Source organism: Astatotilapia calliptera, chromosome 22, assembly GCF_964374335.1.
Source record: "Astatotilapia calliptera chromosome 22, fAstCal68.1, whole genome shotgun sequence".
Taxonomy (NCBI): domain Eukaryota; kingdom Metazoa; phylum Chordata; class Actinopteri; order Cichliformes; family Cichlidae; genus Astatotilapia; species Astatotilapia calliptera.
The window spans coordinates 18,714,480-18,735,794 of NC_137442.1; the positions used below are offsets into that span (position 1 = coordinate 18,714,480).

General features: G+C 40.2%; 2 protein-coding genes across 7 annotated transcripts; both read right to left on the reverse strand.

The window, feature by feature from the left end:
• Positions 1-94: 94 nt before the first annotated feature.
• Positions 95-12,436, reverse strand: LOC113014138 (uncharacterized). 5 transcript variants are annotated; one of them, XM_026155456.2, is made up of 13 exons: positions 12,221-12,436; positions 10,810-10,878; positions 8,439-8,463; positions 3,973-4,056; positions 3,730-3,869; positions 3,505-3,624; positions 3,344-3,389; positions 2,350-3,265; positions 2,139-2,247; positions 1,989-2,054; positions 1,780-1,881; positions 1,445-1,676; positions 95-544 (listed from the first exon to the last, which is right to left on the reverse strand). In XM_026155456.2, exons 1-13 carry the CDS (start codon positions 12,278-12,280, stop codon positions 306-308), a joined length of 2,208 nt encoding a protein of 735 aa, XP_026011241.2. In that variant the 5' UTR covers positions 12,281-12,436; the 3' UTR covers positions 95-305. The 5 variants fall into 5 exon arrangements, with proteins under 5 accessions (XP_026011241.2, XP_026011240.2, XP_026011239.2 ...); XM_026155455.2 differs by having other exon boundaries at positions 1,445-1,673; positions 3,973-4,071; XM_026155454.2 differs by having other exon boundaries at positions 3,973-4,071.
• A 230-nt stretch (positions 12,437-12,666) lies between these two features.
• On the reverse strand, positions 12,667-20,868 carry LOC113015053 (regulation of nuclear pre-mRNA domain-containing protein 1A). 2 transcript variants are annotated; one of them, XM_026156961.2, is made up of 7 exons: positions 20,464-20,866; positions 18,213-18,342; positions 17,623-17,729; positions 17,249-17,343; positions 16,928-17,054; positions 15,309-15,484; positions 12,667-13,648 (listed from the first exon to the last, which is right to left on the reverse strand). In XM_026156961.2, the coding sequence occupies exons 1-7, from the start codon at positions 20,612-20,614 to the stop codon at positions 13,550-13,552; spliced, it is 885 nt and encodes a 294-aa protein (XP_026012746.1). In that variant the 5' UTR covers positions 20,615-20,866; the 3' UTR covers positions 12,667-13,549. The 2 variants fall into 2 exon arrangements, with proteins under 2 accessions (XP_026012746.1, XP_026012745.2); XM_026156960.2 differs by lacking the exon at positions 12,667-13,648 and adding an exon at positions 14,723-14,830 and having other exon boundaries at positions 20,464-20,868.
• Between the last annotated feature and the right edge of the window lie 447 nt (positions 20,869-21,315).

The window sequence follows — 21,315 nt, forward strand, 5'->3', positions numbered from 1 at the left end:
TCACTGAAAATATGAAATACAACGATGGCAATAACAGTATTACTTCTCTGGTTGTTGGTCAGTAAGAAATTTGAAAAAATGAAATGATTACAACTGCAGTAGACAAATGTTTTAATTCTTACACCAGATGTCAACATTTGATCAACCAAGGTCTTTGCAAATATCCAACACAAACAACAACAAAAAAATAGAAAGAAAAATGAAGGGAAAGAAATTTAAACCCAAATCACATTTTAAAATCTGAACTTTACCTTAAAACACTGCATTACAATAAATGATTATTAAGGAGATTGCAGTGATGACATTTATTTCCTTGCCACAAGTTCCAGGAGGGCGGAGGTGATTTTGTCCAGGTTGTTAGAGTACCGGGGTCCTCTGGGCATCCTGGATTCTTGATCCATGTGGAGGGGAGGTGCAGAAGAGTGAGAGTCGAAAAACTCTCCAACAGGAGGCTGGTAGTCACGAGAGGGCAGGGATTCTGGAAACCTTTCAGGATAAAAGGGCGGCTCATCTAAGCGGTTTGTATGAGGAGTTCCAGATTCCTCTGACAAAAAAAAAAAAAAAAAAAAAGAGGAATGAAATTGAATTACATGAAAGAAAGTGGAATCAGCCACACTTCCTCTGACACAGGGAAGCTGAATATACAACTTATTGTTTATTATCTTATTTAACGATGCAATCAAATTCATTCAGTACATAAAATCAAAAGCTCAACTTGGACACCTTTGCAAACTATGCCTCATTATACATAAATTCAACTAAACTATCCTAAAAGGATACCACAACAAAACTCAAAATACATTCAAAGAAGAAAATCCCATCAAATTTCATCAAAACCTCAAAGTTCATAAGTTTATTTTATTAATACGTCAATAAATTGGCATTCGACCCATACAACAACACATACAGCACAATTCCAGACAAAAGGCATGATTATACCCCTCCCTCTCCTGTTTATCACACCTGAACCATGCCTGTTGTTAATGTGATGAACTATACCTGTGGTTATTCTGCTACAGACACCTGTTCATGTGGAACTGACTTGAAGAATATATTCTAATAGAGGGGCCCTCCCAGAGCCCTGACCCAAATCCCACACATCACCTGAGGGATACCATGGAGAAAATTACGTTAGCTGGTCGAAGCTCTGGTGTGGATGAACTGAAAGCCTTGCTGACTGGAACATTAGGGAAAACTTTGCAGGTATTATAGAAACTGATCTGCCCTACCTTTCTGGTATAAGCAGCTCTACTAATGGATGAAAGAGTCTTTAAAGAAGCAACTATTGAGTGGCCATCTACTGTCTGCCTTTATTTTGAGCTGTACTTATTTTTGCCTAAAATCTTTCAAGAAAATTATGCTCGTGTTATTTTTATCGATGTCTAACTTTTATAAAAGACTATTGAACCCTAATGGGCTTAAATAAACTGCACTGTGCACATACCTTCAAAGCGGCCTCTTTTTGAGTATCTGGAATCTTCGTGTGCAGGGGGGGGATAAACATTGTGCCGCTCCTCTGGAAGATGCTCACGCTGCCTCCAGTCTCTGAAGTCGAGGTCTTCTGGCTGTCTGTGGTGCGAATCATCTCTCATGGTCCTTTCGAACGGCGGCTGTCGAGGGTCCAGCTCCATGTTGCTGTAGTTTCTGGGGATCCCTTCTCGACCGTGGCTGTTCTGCTACCATGACAAAACCATACGTTTTGTTAATATAAGCAAAGTCTTTGTGTTCTTCTACTAATATTATATTAAAAAGACAGGCGGTGTGCAGAATGACACATACCACAGCTTTCTCCATCTTTTTTGTTTTGAATTCTTTAAGCAGGTTGCAAAGTTTACTTTTCAAGAAGTCAGCCTCTTCAGCATTCTCAATTTCAATGTTGCTCTAAGAAAATGTGAAAGGGAAAAAAAACAACACACTGAGAACTCTTTGAGTGAATAGTTGCATAACAAAAACATGTGCAAGTCGCCAATAAGGATTAATCATCTTACCAGCATATCAAAGACGCCCTCCGACTCAGAGCCTCCTCTTTGGTTCATTTCAGGATGATGTGGACCCTAAAAAAGCAAAAGGTCTTGCTCAAATAAAGATTTGTTTTACTGGATATTACTCTACTGTGATGTGAAAATAAACTACGGTACCTGTGGTTCTCTGTAGATGTCTGAAAATTGTCCTCCACTCATTGGTGCACTACCTGGCCTTGGGTCACCTCCAAACTTTGGAATTGGAGATCCATAATTATCCCCATACCTTAAAGCAGCAATCAAACATGTTTTTTTGGGTTTTTAAAAAAAAAAAAAAAAAAAAGCCCACAACACTTACAAAAAAAACAACTACAATTTTTACACTTACATCTCCCTTGTCCCTTCCACTTCCTCTGGAGTAGCATCAGAGAAGCGGCTCTTTCTTTTCCTTTTACCGTGAACATCATCTTCGGCGCCTCCTTTCAGGAACCGCCTGAATGGCTCTGGGATGTTAGAAATGGCTCTGCCAACATCCATGTGTCTCTGTGAGGCTGGGCCTCCTGCTCTCCTATCAACTCCCTCATCCTGATGTACCTCTCTCATCTCATGACGATAATCTTGAATTATATTGAACAAATTGTCACGTGATCGGTCCCCCTCCATAGATGCAGAGAAGTTCCTCCTCCTGGCTTCTGGTTCACTTGATCCCTGTCTACCTGCTTTGTTCATACCGTCGTGCCTATCAGCTTCCCTCTCCAGGGACCACCGCAGTTTATCAACTTCAGGGTACATGGCCTGGGAGGGTGAATACTCAGAACGACCGTTCCCACCCCTGACATCCTCAGAGTGGAAATCCTGAACAGACTCTCTTTCTGGATAGGCTCTTCTATAAGGAGGCGCCCCCTCAGGGTAATAGTCAGACTGACCGAGGCCACCAGGCAGCTCCTCCCTAAAATCATACTTGGGAGCATCACCTTGCTCAAGTGCCAAACATCTTTGTGAATCGCCACCATATCCCTCTTCATACTGATGACGATAATCAGAGTCCATGTAGCCTTCTCTGTACGCATGGCCTTCCCTAAAATCCGACCTTCGCGGTTCATCTCTGGTGCGCTCATTGCTAAGCCTGTTCTCCCGCTGGCTGCGCCTGTCTACGTTCATGTTAGGGTCATTCGGAGGAAATGCAGATGCGTTTGGGTAACTTGAGGCATGCTTCCTTCGGTGATAGTCCTTGAGTTCGGGTAGGAGTGGTGGCAAATCTTGTGGGTTCGTCTGCTCCCTGTTTTGCCTCGGCCTTTGGGAAGCTAATAATAAAGTCATAATTAGAGAAAAATACAACCAAACGTTTACTTTTTAACCATGTTTACTATCAATCAAGGTACCTCTTGAGCTGTTTGATCTACTCTCGTTCCCCTTTTTGAACAATGACTGGGGGAAAAAAAAAAAACATGAATAATAAACATTTACTGTATGTAACAAAATGTATAGAATTTTAGAAGCACAAAAAATATGGTGTGTAATCTGGGTAATTCATCTGGCATACCTTTGGAGTCCCTCTCCCATCCTGTCTCTCTATTATTTCTGCTTTGGCGCGCATAATCTTCCCCCCGAGGGTTTGTACAGAGGGTCTATCCCAGGTCACCAAGTCAGGCCGCTTCAATTCCTACATAGACAGAAAGGGAATGTGATCTCTCTTTGCTTTAACATCTTATTATAAAGAAAAACAGAATAACAAAGAAGTATTTAAGTAATGCTCTGAATGCTTTACCACATATTTCTGCCTGTGTTTGCGTCCAATCACATGACAGACCATTTCTGCAAGGACGGCTGACTGATTACAGAGCTTACATAAGTATTTGGGGCCTATTTGTCGGTCACTAGGAGGCCCCTCTTCCAAAAAGTTCAAACCTGGAAATTAAGAACAAGCAAAAAGTTAAAAACAATCAAATAATCTGGTATTTAAAAAAAAAAAAAAAAACATCTGCTTAAAACTTTCTGCAAAGTTATTCACCAATGATAGGCTCATCCAGATTCAGGTAATCCAGGTACTCTATAATATCCTTAAACTCCGGTACGTGTCTTCTGACAGACCGTCCTGGGAAGCCACATGCTAATAGTTAGCAAAAAGACAAAAACTACACAGTGTTTTTAAAAGTCATCATCACAGTATAACAATAAGACAAGAGCAATACTAACTGCTTCAATTTAAACTCCTTATTAGAGGATGAGTCTTTATTAAGGGTTAACAGGGGTAAGGGAAGATTATAAGTCAATATAAGACAAGGCCTGGTGTATTGTAGCTGCAGCTGAATGGTATAAAATCTTCAGCTTAGATCTTAACTATCTTAGATTTCTGATAAACTATCATCTAATGTATGAGCCCCAGTAGAACTTCTAGTCCAGACAGTTTATTTATTTCATGTTGCTTTTTGAATGTCATCAGACAAGGAAAAAAAATGTTTCCATGATTTTCTGAAACATGTACCTTGTGTGGCATAATGGATTTAATGGCAAAAAACATCTGAACTCTAATGGTACCTATATTACCAACTAAGAAATGTTGTTGTTTTTTTTTGTTTTTTTACAATATCCCAATATTATTGTATTAAAAATATCCCAATAATGGTGTAAATGTTTAATTTACTTGTGCAAAAGGCATAAATAAAACAAAGTTATTGAAGTGCATACTTGTACAACATGTTCCTTTATAAAAGACATTACACCAAACTCTGGACAGATCTGCAGAGATGTTTACTTATCCTTTCGTCATCTGAGTGTGGAGTATTAGTGCACCCACAGATGTCCTGCCACTAGAATAACTGAATACATATGTATAGTTGCTAAATTTAGTCAGAGTGGATTTTGAGGGAGTCATACAGACACAGGCTGGCCAGTGCCATCTAATTTTGTGCAAACAGCTTGTTTGACTGACATTTTTAGAAGTTGTGAAGATTTCCAACAAGCTGCAGCTGTTGCTTGAAGAGCAACACTGGAAAAGCTGCATTTTAGTAGCCATGTGTGGTTTAAGAGCAGTACAGTATTTTTTCTGATCTTGATACGACAATGCTACACATTTATTTCAGCAACTTATCATGTAACACCATAATTAAATCACAAAAAGGCTGTTAATGCAACCAAATTTGGCAAAAAGTGCAAAGATCCAGAAAGGAAAAGAAAAACTAAATGAGCAGAGAAACCCAACAAATGCAGATGCTTCTACAAGTGCACTTCATGGTAAATAGCATCCAGTCACGCTCAGCGGCACGTATACAAACGCAGGCCCAGTTGGTTCTGTTTTTGAATCACGATGGCAAGTGCAAAACATCAAAGTGGCTTTGAAACAGGGTTCATTCTTGGGGCACGAGTGGCAGGAGCTTTAATCGCTTGAGGCACCAACACGCTCTGCGGCAGTGATCTAATAAGCATGGGTAGGACATCAAGTTTGATGCATGAAGGCTGTACGATAATACCTACTGACTCAAGGGCAACAACGTACCGCTGCAAAATCTTCATTGTTTGTTTCCTTGCTATGTCCACCTTGTCACGGGTCCTGTAAACTGATGTAGACACACTGCAGCTGCCACAGCTAAGACACATTTTCCTCTGTGTTGGAAACAGGTGGTAGGGAATGTAACACTTACATGTATTCAGTTTTTCCCCCACATATGCTGATGTCTCTCTTGCATTCCCATTGGCTGGGTAGTAGACACAGGTCATGGCTGACGTTTCACTGTGAGCTGTCCTAAACTTCTGACCCTGTCAGAAAATTTCCCCAGCCTCTGTTTTGGTAGAAAAGCTGTTAGAACAGCCAGCTTTGATCCTCTCTCGCTGTAAGATGTTGGATCACGGCTTTGGAGCCACAATCAAAGATGGCACCACTGCCATCCATACCCAGCTCCCCGAATATGGGATTTTGGGGGCCGATGCTGATACTTATTTTCCATCCTTCCATTCATTTAAAAAAAAAAAACAAATAATTTTCCACTTATCCAATTCAAGGTGGTGGGGGATCTGGAGTCTATCCCAGGTGGCTTGGTGTGAGTGTGAGGCAAGGTAAACCCTGGACAGGTCATCAATCCGCAACAGGGTTAACATGGGCAGACAGACAACCATTCACACCTATGGGCAATTTAGAATCACCAATTACTTTAACCCCAATAACTGGATGTCTTTGGACTGTGGGAGGACGCTTGAGTACCCGGAGAGAACTCCCGCAGACACAGGGAGAACATGTGAACTCCACAGAGAAAGGCCCTGGGTCAAACACTAGATTCAAATGATATGTGTATTATGTATCTGTGAAAGGCCCATATCTGCTGATTTTAATCAGCCAACCAATCAGTCAATTCAAATCCTTTTGGGTCATTAAAGGAGTTTTATGGGTTCACCTATGGAAGAGTTTGGGGAAAATTGTTACATAGGTGTAACAATAGCTCCATATTGCAGTGGTTCTAACAGCAAAATATCCAGTTTAAACTCAAGAAGGGGACAAACATCCCGTTTGGCTTGCCTCGGGAAGGATATCCAGAGTTTAAAAAAAACCTGCCAAATCATCTACCCACTGTGGCGACTCCTGGTGAATAAAAGAGCAGCTGAAAGTAGCTTTTTACACAGGTGTAATCATTTTCACCATTCCAACTATGGAAGGTTTCAAACTGGGTCCACGTGATGGAAATTTGATCATTAGATGGTTAGAGCGATGCTCTGACATACATCCACATCGCTGCAAGTTTTCTGTGACCCTGTGGACCCATCTACAGAGATGAGTCCACCAGGTAGAAGTGGAAAAAGTATGCCAAGACTTCTTCTCCGTAGCGTCTTCAGCTGTCCGAGTGTAATCTTCTACTTACGGCTTTCAAGTTGGTAGTTTGCAGAGTTTACCACCAGCTCTGCAGACCATTGTTACATGGTGTAGCTGTTTACTGTCAGCAGGGGACTGACAGTAACAACCAGTGCCCAGGCTTGCTTGGGCTGCTGTTGGTTGGTCCTTCAGGCACCCGCGGAGAGGCTTTTTTTTTCTCCCGTTCATGTTAGACTTCTGCTGTCGGTCCCTTTCCTATTCCAGGCAACTTTTCAACCAGTCAGCACTGGACTTGCATCGTCCACATTGAGCTATGTGCTGTTGGGGCTTTGGAGAACCGCACACAAGTGCATTTGCATAGGTTGCCTCTGCGTGGGCAAATACCTACACAAACATAGTACTGTAATTCCCACATTAGACTGCACTTTTCACCACCACCAAAACCAAAAGATGGAGTATCTTTTGGAAGAAATGTATTAAATCCCCCAGTTGAAATCCAGACACTTGTTGAATTAATATCCACTTCACTTCTTGGAGACTGTGTTTACCCACTGAGGTGATTACATACCTTCTGAGCCTTGTTTCCCATTTGCACTCACATCATTAATAGGAACTCTGAAGTCATGTAGTAGCTTTCCTGACACGTCACCCCTGTTGACATCTTACGTTTTCCTATAATTGTGTTTCATGTTCTTCACTTTCTGTTTGCATTTCTTCATTGCGTGACAGATGCAATGAGAGGATTCGTTTCAATACAATGTTCACTCTTCTGGTGCTGCATTCCTTTGTTTGACCAGTGCACACTTATATCTGGAGCATATGTGTACACCTTCATCACTCAAAGTTTCTCTTTCCCTGCTGGGAAAGTACCTACCCTAAAAACCCTGTGAAGAACTGTGATGATTCCGAGTTCCAGGAGTGTGGATGCAGAAAAATGGGGGTACTACGTCCAACAGTCAGCAAACCTAAGAAAACGTTCTTGCAGTCCTATAGGACCAAATATCAAGGTGCTCTGAAGATGGTCTGGCCCAACGCCATAATGAAAAACTTATCTGAATATCAACTTGGAAACATCGAAGCCATGTGACCATTTTAAAGTCCACATTTGTTGGAGCAGAAAGCTGAGTCGATGTGAATCCAGTTCCTCATACAGACTTCCATTTCATTTTCAAAAATAAACATGAAATCACTGCACTGTGCTAAATGAAAAGTATAAATCTCTTAAATAAACTTCAAATTTCTAACTCTCCATACCCAAATTAAGAAAACAAAATGGCTGAACACACACTGGCAGACAAAAAAGCCACAACATCATCAGTGAGAACACACACTGATGTTCAAAAACAAGTCCTGACTTGCAGCCGATGTTAACCGATTTGATCACTGATGTTAAGTTTGGGGCTTTGTGTCAGTGGTCCAGATATAACCTGAGATGCATCTAAGGAGCCTAAGCCAAACCACCAAAGAAAAAACAAAATCTGGACAAACTATTTGTCCTTACACGTTGACTTCTGGGTATCTTTATACATTTACTTCTAAACAAAACTGCTGCCCATTCAAACCGGAATGGGCACTATTCACATGTACATTGAATTACCCATCAGAACAGACACATGGCCAGGGAAGGAATGAAAAAATAAAAAAATAATAAAAGAGGGAAGATGAATTCTACTTACCAGAAGTTACTAAGCCACTCTCTTTCTGCCAGGAACGAAAGGAGAACAATAAAAATAAAGTCAATCAGTGCTGGATAAACAACACTGGATGTAGTTCACCTCTGCTACAAACAGAAAAGGAGTTATTTTATGGAATCAAACGCATATTAAAACCAAAACCACAGCTCAAATGAGGTGCAGTAAAGGTGCCTGTCCACACCTGTCTTCTTAGTGTGCGTTAGATCATAAAGAGATAAAGCAGTTAAGGACTAAAGAGTTTGTACTCCAGTCACTTTTCACACAACTGTATAAATTAAACCCCCACCGCGGGAGGTGGGAGTTATATCTGCATGTGAATATATTAATGCAAAGAAGCAGGATGTAGCTTTCTTCAGGATGACCAAAAGTTCTATTGAAACATCTGGAGGGATCCTTCTAGGAACTGTTTATAGGAATGAAATGCGCCAGCACACTGCTGGGGCTAAACCAAGGTCCAAATAAAACTTTACCATTACAAAAAGCTTCAGTACGGATGTCAAACTGAAGCTGTAGAGGTCTGCAGAGTAGCCTCCTTGCACTTGTTGTCGTCGTCGTTGTTGGTGGTGGCAGCGCTGCTAGGAAAGTATAAATGTATACCTACGTATACATTTTTCTGGCTCATAGAAAATAAAACCAGTTTTAAGTAGGTCTGCGCCTCAGCGGAACGCCAAACCAGCACCATCCAAGAATTAGCAGCTGATTTGCCATAGTGGTTAGAAGACAGCCAAAAGACAGGAACTCAGTTCAAGCAACTTCTGCTTATGTGCTACACAGATTCTGCACTTGGCAATAAGGTCTGCCAAAACATAGCTACCCAAATAACCAAACAGTGGCTGACTTCCTCTAGTGTAAAGACAGGAAGAGAAGGGCACCAGTTTAGTTCAGCGAGATGAGCAGGTGACCATATGCCATATGGCCAGAGAGCAGTAGGCCCGGGTTTGAGTCCCACCCGCGGCCCTTTGCTGCATGTCTTCCCCTATCTCGCTCTCTCCCCGCTTTCCTGTCTCTCGACACTGTCACTATCAACAAAAGAAGAGAAAGTAAGAAGCTGAAGAAATGTTGCCATGGCTCCACAGTGCACTGTTTTTGCTTTGTATTTTTTAATTCAGTTTGTCTTCCAGGCTTGACTGTACAACAAGTCACTTGTTAAATCAGCACGTGTGTCTTGGAAGGCACACTTCCCAACATAATGAACAAGAACAACCAAGAAAGCTCACATGACTTTACCTAGTGGAACAGACCCGAACCTGGCTCAAAGGCACAGCAGACAAGTTCCTGAAATTTTCTTGGGCATTAACAGGAAGACGTTCAAAGACTTATGAAGCTGACACATCATACATGACATGGTTCAAGACCATTTCCTTTGTGAAACTCCACTGTGTCAGCATAGTCTGTGGCCACTATTAAAAAGAAAAACAAGTTTGTTTTCCTCCTTTAAAACAAACACAACTGTCCATTATTGGCGCAAAGTTCAGGATGCATTGATGTGAAGGGGCCACTAAAAAAGGCAGATGGTGGTAGGGGCCTGGTTTTAGTAGAACATCTGCATCTGGGGAGGTGAGCAAAGTGTTGAGAAGAAATGTCTGGCTTTTCTTTGCAGAAATCCTTAAACCCCTTCACCCAAAGAACCAACCAAGCCTGCCTTTTTCAAGACTCCTTCAGAACTTGCCATTTTCAGGTTGTCAGTTGCTCGCTCCAAGAGTAATTGTAGTTGTTTCCCAGACTGAAGGAGAAGAAGAATGCTGTGTGAAATACACAGCCAGGCAGGCTTTCACACTCTGTTATACATCATCGAACTAAATATTACCCTGTCATCCTTGCACAAACTTACTGCAATGGCGAGAGACACAGTACTCTTCTGAAATGGCCAATCCAGCTTCTTCATAGCAGTCAAACACAAAGGTGGAAAGCATCCAGCTTTCCTGGTTGATTCTGTAGCTCAAAACTCACTGAACCCTTGACGGCAACGGCTGAAGAGAGGCAACCCATGTCAACTTTTGTTGTCACTACTCTTGTACTTACTGTAACATGATTTTTTTTTTTTAAATCTTCAGAAGAAACAATGTGTTCGACTGTCAAGACTGAAAAAGGAAGAGCTGTCAGATGCAAAACCAGGAATTAAACCAGGAGGGGAAAACTGTAGGTGGGCTTCAAACAAAAAAAAAAATTAAAAGATGTGAGCAGCTTGGAAAACTTGTTTCTCACAGACGTCTGGTACCTGTGGAAATCTGAGACTAAAGAGAAAGTACATGGAATAATGCAAAAACGATGATGACATCACTTTTGAATACATTTTAAATGACTGCATTACTATTAATGTTTAGCTTTCTACACAAGTAGATTTCTTGAGTACCTTTATATGTCCTGGGGTGGTCAGGTGTATCTTGTACAGGGTATCACCCCTTAAGGATTTTTCACAGATCTTGATTGAGAAAGAGCAAAAAACAGATGAATTAATAACAATAAGCTGACAGACACAAATAGACACACTAAATTAAGCCTTATTCTGTATTTTAGTTACAAAAGGTAACTTAACTCTAAACTATATGACCACTTTTAACCCTTGAATACTGTTCATTTTATATGCTTTCATACTATAGTCTGTGTCAAAATTGAACTGGGCCAAGAATTCCTTCACATCAAGTGTATAAAACAAATTCTAATATACATATATCTTTATAAAGTATAAATAGTCTATCTGACATTAATAAAATGATGAATAGTCCTTAATTGATGTCTCAGAGAACAGGGTGAGTGTTTTTTAGATTTTACAACACTTATATTTGGAGAAAAACATGAGATATCACAAAATATGATGACCTATTTTACTTAAGGTGAAAATGTAGCACCTGTAATGTTTAAAAGATATTATAATGAGATGGAAAGAATGTTACAACCATTAAAACACTCAACTCTTCATTCTGGATCATATAAAAATCCTTATGACTACCATATATCAAAACAAATTTATTAAATACTTAGAGCAGGTACTTAGCATGTGTGGGACACATTTTAGCTTTTCGTGTACAACTGGGATTTTTGGAGACCTGCAATGTAAATGTGTCTGTCTTAAAAGCACTTTGAGTTAACTTCTGTTTAAATGTGCTATTGGTTATAAATAAAACAGATTTGATGGTTAACACAAAAAGGTTCAGACATTTTTCATTGTGCATGTGTTCATGATTTTACAAGATTCATTTGGCTACTTACTGAACTTAGAAGAGAAACAAATAGCGCACTAGTATCTGGTATATCAATACCAGCGTTGTTATCGATACTACAGATATTTGGATCGATTCGCCCACCTCTACAACAAAGGCAATTTTCGTGACTTAACGAAGGTTCCTCTGCCACCTTTGTCCCGTAAAAAATACGCACAACTTGGTATGTACAGTTTTAGTTTCAGGGTTGCCTAAAATCAACGTTTCTTTGATTTTCCCCACAGTGATGGATCCAGAATCCTTCTGAGTAAATACGCGACCCAGATCCATTCAAATTTTAATTTTACTTTTGCCTCACTTCATGAAAAGTCATGACATTTTCAAGCTAAAAGAATCACATGCTGAATCACTGCAGTCAAACGTAAAAATTGATGGAATTTGACCCGAACAGGTCAAAAAGAGCAGGACTAATTCACGTCCGATGTCATATACCTCCAGAGGCTAGCTAAAAACGTTAGCTTTGCTCGCGGCACGCTTCCTTTTTTCCGGGAACCTCGCTTTCGCCAAATTATTACGTCTCTCAGCTAACGTTAGCATGCTTACCTCGCATTCAATAAACGCGATATCCTCCTCCTCATATGGCGTTTCGAAGTTATCCATCATGAACTTTAATCAGTGGCCGTACCCTCTAGAGGTAAAGCTACCTGCTTAGCGACTGTTTACTAGCTAAATCGCCTGAACCAAGCTAGTTAACTGTTGTGATCAGCAAGCGTTATTGTTGTAACACTAGCGAATTGGCGTGTTTTGTTTCTTTTGTTTTCTATATTAAATACTTTGTATCATATCCAACAAATGTTTACACAGCTATTGTATTATTAAGAAACCAGGGGAAAAATAGCTTCGTCTTCCTGGTTGATGGGCGGACGCTCGCTCTAAGAAACCCACGTGACCGAGGCTGTCGCCACAGAGGCGTAAAAAAGGAACTCCCCCTGGTGTTCACATATTTAATTGCACTCAATAGCACATACTGCAGATAAGACGATAAAACATTTGTGCACTTTGTTTATTTGGTTCTAAGCATTTGCTTCATATTTACAAAAACAGCTTGTTTTTTTCCTTTTCCTTTTAAGTCTGGCTTTGGAAACCGGGGCACTTCTCAAGCTGTGTGAGGCATCTGCACAGCATTCAGGAGACTTCCAAGATAAAACTATGGAGCGATACAGTAAACAAGACAACAAAACCCATTATCTCACCCTTTCCGTACTGTGGATATCTGACATAGCTCATTAATTTGAATGAGCAACATTTTCTTCACCATGTTGACACAATTACAAACCAAAAGCACTTATGACAAGGAGCAGGCACAACTCCATATTTACATGCAAACTACAATATGTACACTGACCAATGATTTACATTCCCCTTTCACAAACAGTAAATCATAAATACACACTTGGGTTTGCTTTAAGGAACATGGCTTCCTACTCAGTTTCAGACATTTGAGGCTATTATTACAAACAAGGATCTATAACCCTTAACTTAAGACAGTTAAAGGGAACGTAATGCCAGCAGAATACAGCAAATTAAAATGAATGATCACACTAGAGCAATGTACTCTGATGCATTATCTTAATCAGTATAAATAAAAAAATATCACACCAGATTCATCCATACAACTGGAAAGCTGGAAAGTTAGGCAGCTGGGGCCAAAGCACAACAGGCCTGTGTCGGGATGATTTTAAATCTTCTAAATGATAATAAGATGTTTATGTTCATAAACCCACGTGGATAAATAATTGGCTGTAGACAGAATGAGAACCACAGATTACTGCACAGAGACAAAGATACACCCCAAAGTCAGGAACAGAGGACTATGGCAAGGTCACAGATCAAATATTAAACAGGCGTCTGATCAGATGCGTCAGTAGCGCGTCAGTTCGAAGAGTTGTAGTGTCCTTCTGGGAGATTGTTCAGACGTGATCGCAGCTCCTTTCGAACCTGGGTGACCCTCGCCAGTTTGCGTTTGTATTCCTGAAAAAGTCCACAATGACAGACAGCCATCAGACGCCAAAGATCCTGCAGTCTGAATCACACCGATTTATGGTGTTGGTTTTTTTCCCCCCTAGTCTCAGTAGCAGTATTACATGAGATAAATACACACACATATTGTAATTTTAAATTATAATGTAATATAAGAAACTGAAGTGTTGAATGTGCGCTTCATGGATTACAGACCAAGAGCAGCTTAAAGCTCCAGTTAAAGTTCAGATTTAAATTCAAGGATTTCCAATAAACATGTTTCATGTATTTTAATTAGTGGCCACCACTAAACAGTGTGTCAGGGTGTTTTAGTTTTATCCAAACACCCAAATCATTCAGCAAAAATGCCACGCTCTTTCTCTCCATGTTTATGAATGACTTTGCTCGACTTAGATCAACCTCCACTGTAATGAGCCACACTAAAGGGCACCAAAAAACATTTACCTTTGCAACAGCTTTTTTTTTCCCCTAATAAAAGACTGGCCACACAAACTGCATGCAAAGTGCAGTGTAAGGTACTGAAAACAGGACTGCATGTGGACAAAATGATTTCACCTGATCCATGTATTTGATGTTTTTTTCCCACCTTAATCTTGTCACATTTTACTTTCTGTGCCATGTTTCTCAAATGTGTTCAGTGACTATATCTGCCAGCCAATGCATGCAGTGTGTGTAGGTCATCAGTACTTTTCCAGCATAGATAACAGAAATGTCCAAATGAGGGAAGGGGAGAGGAAAAGAAAAAAAACAAACTATGTTCTCTTTGTGTCCCATCGTGTTGCAAATGACATAAATCTCTTCAGAAAGCATAAAGCAAAAGTACCAAGAAAGATAAATGAACAAGATTTTAATCAAATTTGAATCTCATTAATTTATGTTTATTAATCATGACAATGATTATGATAAATATCTGATCTACATCTCCCACTAATCAGAAAATCCTAAAGTATATAACTGCCATTTACTGTCAACTCCACAACCAAAAGTACGTTTCATAAACCACCTTCAAACCTGAATAAGAGGGTAAACTGTAGGTGTTAGAGCACAAAAAAAGGACTCACAAAATCATTTTCACTTTTTATTTTCAGACTTTTTCTTTTCTTTTTTTTTTTTAAACAAAAGGTATTGACTGAGTGACGATACAAAGATGAGACGTGGGATCCTTGTGGTGCCCTGTAGATAAGATCTGAACAATTACCGTCAACGTGAAAAGCACAGCTTTGAGCAAACAAGAAAACTCAGTGGTTACATTTTTAAAGCTCTAACGGGTTCATTTTGATTACTACTTACCTCATAGGCAGGACACACTGAGTGAAGTGAGCAGAAAGAAAAAGGCTCAAAGAGAAAGCCAGTGACGAGGGAAAAGATAACTTAGACATTAAGTCTGTATCTAATCGAGAGGCTTCCCCTCAGTTTGCACATCAGCAGGGCTAACACTAAAAACATGCAGGGTAGCTTTATAAAAAAAAAAAATTAAAAAAAAAAAGCATGACAGAAAGCGTGCAGCATGCTGAGAAACTTGTAAAAATACTTATAGAAATTTGTGCTCAAACGTAATTTGTCCACACAGCACAAAAAGATGAACACCAAGGAGAGGTGAGGCAGACAGGACGCACACAGACGTATAACAGAGAAAAACTTATTCACGCACTTCAAGTTTCTGCTCATTCTGGGCCAGGCCGTCCTTCTGGCTCTGCAGGAAGACAGTTAGTGTACGCGTGAGCTGCCTCCTGTCGTCAATCTCTGCCGCCAAGCGGCCGCTGTAGTCTGCTAGCAGCATGCAGGCCTCCTCCACCAGCCGGGAAAGTCGCTCTCCTGATTCTTTATCTAAAGCACAGAAAGCACAGAGAGAGCAGAGAACAAAGCCTAAATGCACGTCACTCAGTTATGCATCAATCCTGGAACAATGTAAACAGCATCTGTATAATCAGTGCCAAATCAAACCTTCAATTTGTTTCTGCTGAGGTAAAGGCAAGGGCATTGTCAGACAGATACGAGGGAGACTCAAACACACAAACAATCATGTGTCATGTAATCAAATCTGTAGTGAGTGCTGTGTGCTACACATTCATGTAAATGATCTCTCTTTGTCATAAGGTCAATATCTTTCAGAGCCATCCCCTCTCTCCCATAAATAAGCCTGCAGGTATCCTTCAGAGCGAAAGAACGTCAGCTGCAGAAGTGAGTGTTTGTTTGGCCCAACAAGGACGTCCAGGCGACTGCATATCCCATGTTTTTGTCTCGACTCTCCCTTGTTTGTGCACACCTTATTTCCTCTGAAATACAGTCGTGACAAAACTAAATACACCCCATGATTCAAAAGTTTATATCAACAAAGATGCGGTTTTGATTAACATTAGAATAGTTTTCAGGTTATTCCAACGGACAGAGTCCACAATCACTACTTCTGATGCACACCCGGTCATTTTGTTGTGCAAGTTGGTCTGAAGTATGAAAGAAACCAAACCACTCAGTTCAGAAAAGAGCCTCAAAGCTTACTCCTAAGAGGCTTTCAATGGGAAAAGAGTAAAGTAATCATTTCTTTTAAGACTTTATCAGTCTCTCATTTTGTCTGGAGGTATAGAATAGAATAGACTAGAATTCAACTTTATTGTCATTGCACATGCACAGGTACAGATTGGCCCAATCGTCTTTACGTTGTTGTTTTAGTTCATTAAGACTTGAGGCAATTGTTTATACACAGCTCTCTGAGGGTCTCACCGCAGCAGTTCAGTCAGGTTCATGTCTGGACTGGACTGCAACACCTTGAATCTTATTCAGCCTCTCCGTTTTAAAATTTGCTGCAGTGTTTGAAATCATCATCCTCTTGCATGATCCGATTTTAGACAGGCTTTAGTTGGTGGACAGTTAGAGTGCACAGCTAACTAAGCAAGCCAAATCTTTAACTGCCTGATAATAAAATAGTGAGAACTGCTAGATTGTCTCCCAGCAGAAAAAGGGCATGACAACTTCAAACAGGAAATGGCCTTAATTCCCAGATTGCTGGCCAGGAACATTTGCTTAGAACAACTGTTCTAAGATCATTGTTGATGTTTTTCCTCCTTTCCTTTTATAGAGGTCCTCACGCTTGCTAATGATCAGTTAATTCCTGTGGAAGCACTAAGAGTATACTTAATTTTTCACAGGAATCTAGATGTTAAGTGTTTTCTGTAATGTGCAGTATATCAGAGTGGTTCAACAACATTTTCTCAGTCTAAACAACACATGTTCTGTCTAAAGTTTGGTATAAAGTGCGCAGAGCTTCCTTACCTGTGATCCTGTGAAGCAGTGACGTGTCCTGCACCTCAGCAGGAAGGGAGGAGATGCGCTGACGCAGCACTGAGTCGCCAGAAGCAGCGTTCTCCAGCTCCTGCAGAGCTCGGATTAACTCTGCCGTCTGAGGTATAGCGAGCATGATAAAGGCAAGAGGTGAGGGGGGAGCAGAAGAAGGTATTTACACTCAGGAGGAGACACAAAGGCAAACATGAAAACACAGACAGCTGTAAATCATTAACTAGCATGTGTGTGGATCAAAGTGTTATATGATTAGCACTCTGTATTTATAACTGCTCTGTATAACAAGGACAGCACCTGTGGGGGCTCGGTTGGAGAGCTCTGGGAGGCAAAGCCTTCATCATCTGGCTGGATCTCCTCATATGACCTCTTCTTTGTCTTCTTTTCTCCATCTAAGATTTATAAAAAGCAAGAAAAGCAAAACATAACAAGTCAAAAGTCCAGTTTGAAGGTGTGCGTTTTATGTATTATACTACATCTTTAGCCACTTTAAAGCCACAAGCCTGATTAGCTGCATGTTTAGAAATAAAGCAAACATTTGCAAAATAGTGCAAGTAAATAATATAACTATGCTTATCAAGTTTAAACCTCTAGGCACACAGCACACTTGCTATAATTGAATGGTAAGCACTACTGACAAGCTGGTACAGGTTTTGGCTCGTTGAACTTACACAGGACTTGCGAGAGCTGATCGAGCAGGTTATTCTCATACACGGCTCTCTCCTGCCAGATGGATAAAACCCGACCCAGCTGTTTCTTACAGCCCTCCTCACCATCTCTGCACGGGAACACACAGGAAAGAAAAGAAAGAAAGAAAGAACACACGCTTTAAACAGCTTTGCAAACCTGAAGTCAGGACTGGACAAAATTGAATTTAAAAAAAAAAAAAAAAATCAGTTCTTGGATAGAAATTCTTTAAATGGGAAAATATTAGAGATGCACCTCATTTACCGCCACAGGCCAACTGGCCACTTCTGTCACATTTTCTTTAATGGAAATAAGTTCAAAGATGGACAGCTGATGGCAAAAATGTCATTTTAAACATTGTAATCAGCTCATAATACATCAGTGTGTGCATCCCTAGAACATACAGTATGTGTGTGTTTATACACGTCTTCTCATCAAGCCTACTTATGGCTGCCACCCTCAACCAGTTCTAAAATGTTACTTAAATTTCATACATTTAAAATCCAAAATGATGACAAAATGAGAAAGTTGACATCAGGACAACCATCCATGCCTTTGTCCAATAAAAACTGACCTGTACACATGTTTGAATGCATCAACGATGACTGGAGCAAAGTCCTGGGTGAACTCTGGTCCTTTCCTCTTGCTGTTTTGGATGACGTCATTGGCCAAATACAGGAAGGTCAGCTTGCGCGATACCTGAGCTGCACATGTTTGAAAAAAACAAAGAAACACACATACTATCTGATTATGATTTACAAAAAGGTACAACACAACAATGCCTATTAATGGGCAAGCGCATTTTAACCACTAAAGAACTAAAAACAAAAAACAAAAGTCATGACATACAAAAAATGAAATAGAGCCGATTTAAATCTTCAACAGTTTTTTATTATTGTATATAGTATTTTATTCTATACAGTTGTGTACAGCATCTTATTCTTATTCTATTCCAGTGTTCTCTAATTTTTGCTATATAACTTTGCACTGTCCACTTTCTGCTGTAACAAAACAAATTTCCCACATGTGGGACTAATAAAGGTCATCTTATCTTTAATATGCAAAGCCACGTTTAAAAAATTCAAGATACTCGTTATGCTTCACTATAAGCAAGGCTATGACCTTTGCTAATTTAATATGAGCAATGCACCAGATGCACAGGCGAACTGTGCAGTCACATCAGCTGCATGATGCAGAACAAGGTGGCCCTGCAGAAAGAATAATTAAAAAAAAAAAAAAGATTTAATCTGTGGATATTATTTCACAAGTTTAGTGCACGATATGAAGAAGCAATCTGACAAAAATGCATGTTCAGATTTGTATGCCCCAGGATTTTGAAGGCATCAAAGAGATCAAAAACAAAAGCTGATTCTTCTTACTATTTTTAACAATAGAGCACTGGCTCTTGCCTGACTTTGTTCTGGAGAAGCCGAGTGCCCGATTGAGTTCCAGTGAAGGATACTTACACCCCTTCTCGGTTTGTTGTTTTTATGATAAACTAACTGATGCACAAGCCTTTGTTGTTGTTGGACGAGACACAGTCGACACTGAGGTGAGTGTAAAGCTCCGTGGAGAGCCATTTCTATCCCCACTTGCCATTAACACTGGTCTCAGTCACCACCCAAAATACCTCACCCACAAGAGGTATCACTAGGTTGTTGACTAGCACCCCGAGGAAAAATGCACCATTATTAGCTACAATTACAGTAATGCCTGATGTCCCTACAACCCAACTCACTGAATAAATTCAACAACTCCATTATGTACCGTCTACTTAATAAACTTTGTGAACATTTTCTTATAAAAAAAAAAAAAAAAATCATTGACAGTCATCAGATACTATGAAAATCAGAAAAAAGTTAGATCCACCAGTCATTGCTTATATTTTATCACACAACAATGTTCAATAGTCTTTCTCCAGTGAAATGATTGACACAGCTAAATGAGCCAAAAAAAGCAATGCAATTAAAGAATAAATATGCACTTACTCTTAAAACTGTTACATATGTTTAATTAAAACAATGTCATGTGGTTCGTTTAACATCGACACATTTACTTATGCTTCTCCTTATATAATATATGCACCATTGCAACTATGCATTTTTTAAAAATATTATTATTTAGGGCATTTCACTTTTATTAGGTGGTGCATTGATGATTAGAGGAGAGTGAGTGCGTCTTGTATGTGGTCATCTCAAGCAAACGGCTCTGGCTGTGAGCACAATCTCCACCCACGTGCTAGTCAAACCTTTTGTTTGTGCGGAGTAGCCTATCAGAAGAAAGCTGGCTTAAAGCAAAGCTATACTGTGTATGAATTGCGGTGATTTATCAAGGGTTAGTATAGGATTATTTTGATGAGTTAATCACGCAAAGCTACTGTAGCAGAGAAAAGAAATGAGCATAAGTGGCTTCCTTTATGCTTTATAGTAAAGCTCATTGTAACTGTTGATGTGGGTTTAATTTAAAGCTATTCCCTCAGGTGTTATAAAGTTTAATTTAGTGCAGCTTTAACTGATCGAGACTTACTATAAGCAAAGATGGGAGATTATGGAGATTTTCTAACACAAACACATTTAAGGGAACACACGTTGTCGTCACTTTTCGACAATGCTACTTAGACAAAGCAGTGAAAACCTTTGGCTAGTGACCGAAAGTTGCCAGCCTTTAGCAGCCACCGTGCTAACAGGGACTCTGTGTTTTAACTTTAACAGCAGTTTGGTCTGGCAGTTTTAGCCAGAGCTAGCCTGCAGCTACATGTTACTCACTCTCTGAAGCATGCTCGCTGTGTTTGTTTGGAGGAACTCCTCGGCTCTCACCAGCCTTACCTTTTTTCAGTTCGTTGAACCAAACGTTGACAATGGTCTTCGAGTGTTTTCTGTGGTGGATGAGCCACAGCGACAGTGTCTGTACACTTTGCTGAGAGTTGCTAAGCTCGGACAGTTTCTTCTCTAAAGCCGCCTCGGAGAAAGCTGACATCTCGGCGAGATTAGGGGAGGGAGTGCGAGGCTAGACGCTGGGAGAGGCTGCTGTAAGGTTTCTCCCAAATGTGTGGACTACAGCACGCTAGCCGGTCACAGGGTCTTTGCAGGAGTTTCAGCCATCCAAACTAAATGTCGCAACCTGACTCTGCTACACAAAAGGATGGCTGGTAATACTGACTAGCTATCTCCGTCCTCTCTGTGACTGCTCGGTTGCCTGTGCTTGGGACTGCTTCTTCCTCCTTATCTTAATGGCAGCTGGGGATAAAACTTTTGGTTACCTTAGCGCCACCTTCCGGACTGGAGTGCGGGTCGCATTGGTTATTACGCTAACCAACGTTAATATGCTTAAAATCTGAAGTTAAATACAAAAAATCTGCAATATTCATCTACCATTAGATAGTAATTCATTTTTCTGAAATGCTAATTTAAATATCAATCTCCATTGTTAATATATTGGACATCAGAAACATGTAATTCCACAAATTTCTTTACTATCCAGACTGACGAGTATTGCATATATTTATACAGTCTAAGATTCATGATGTCCTCCTCCTCTCAACTTTTACTTCTGCCTCTTATTCCTCCTACATTTCTTAGGAGGCCACTGCAGTGATATCAACCTGTGTTTATTTTCTTCGTGACCACCTCTGTTGTACAATCAATCATATGCAGATATTTTAAAGTTGAGTACATGAT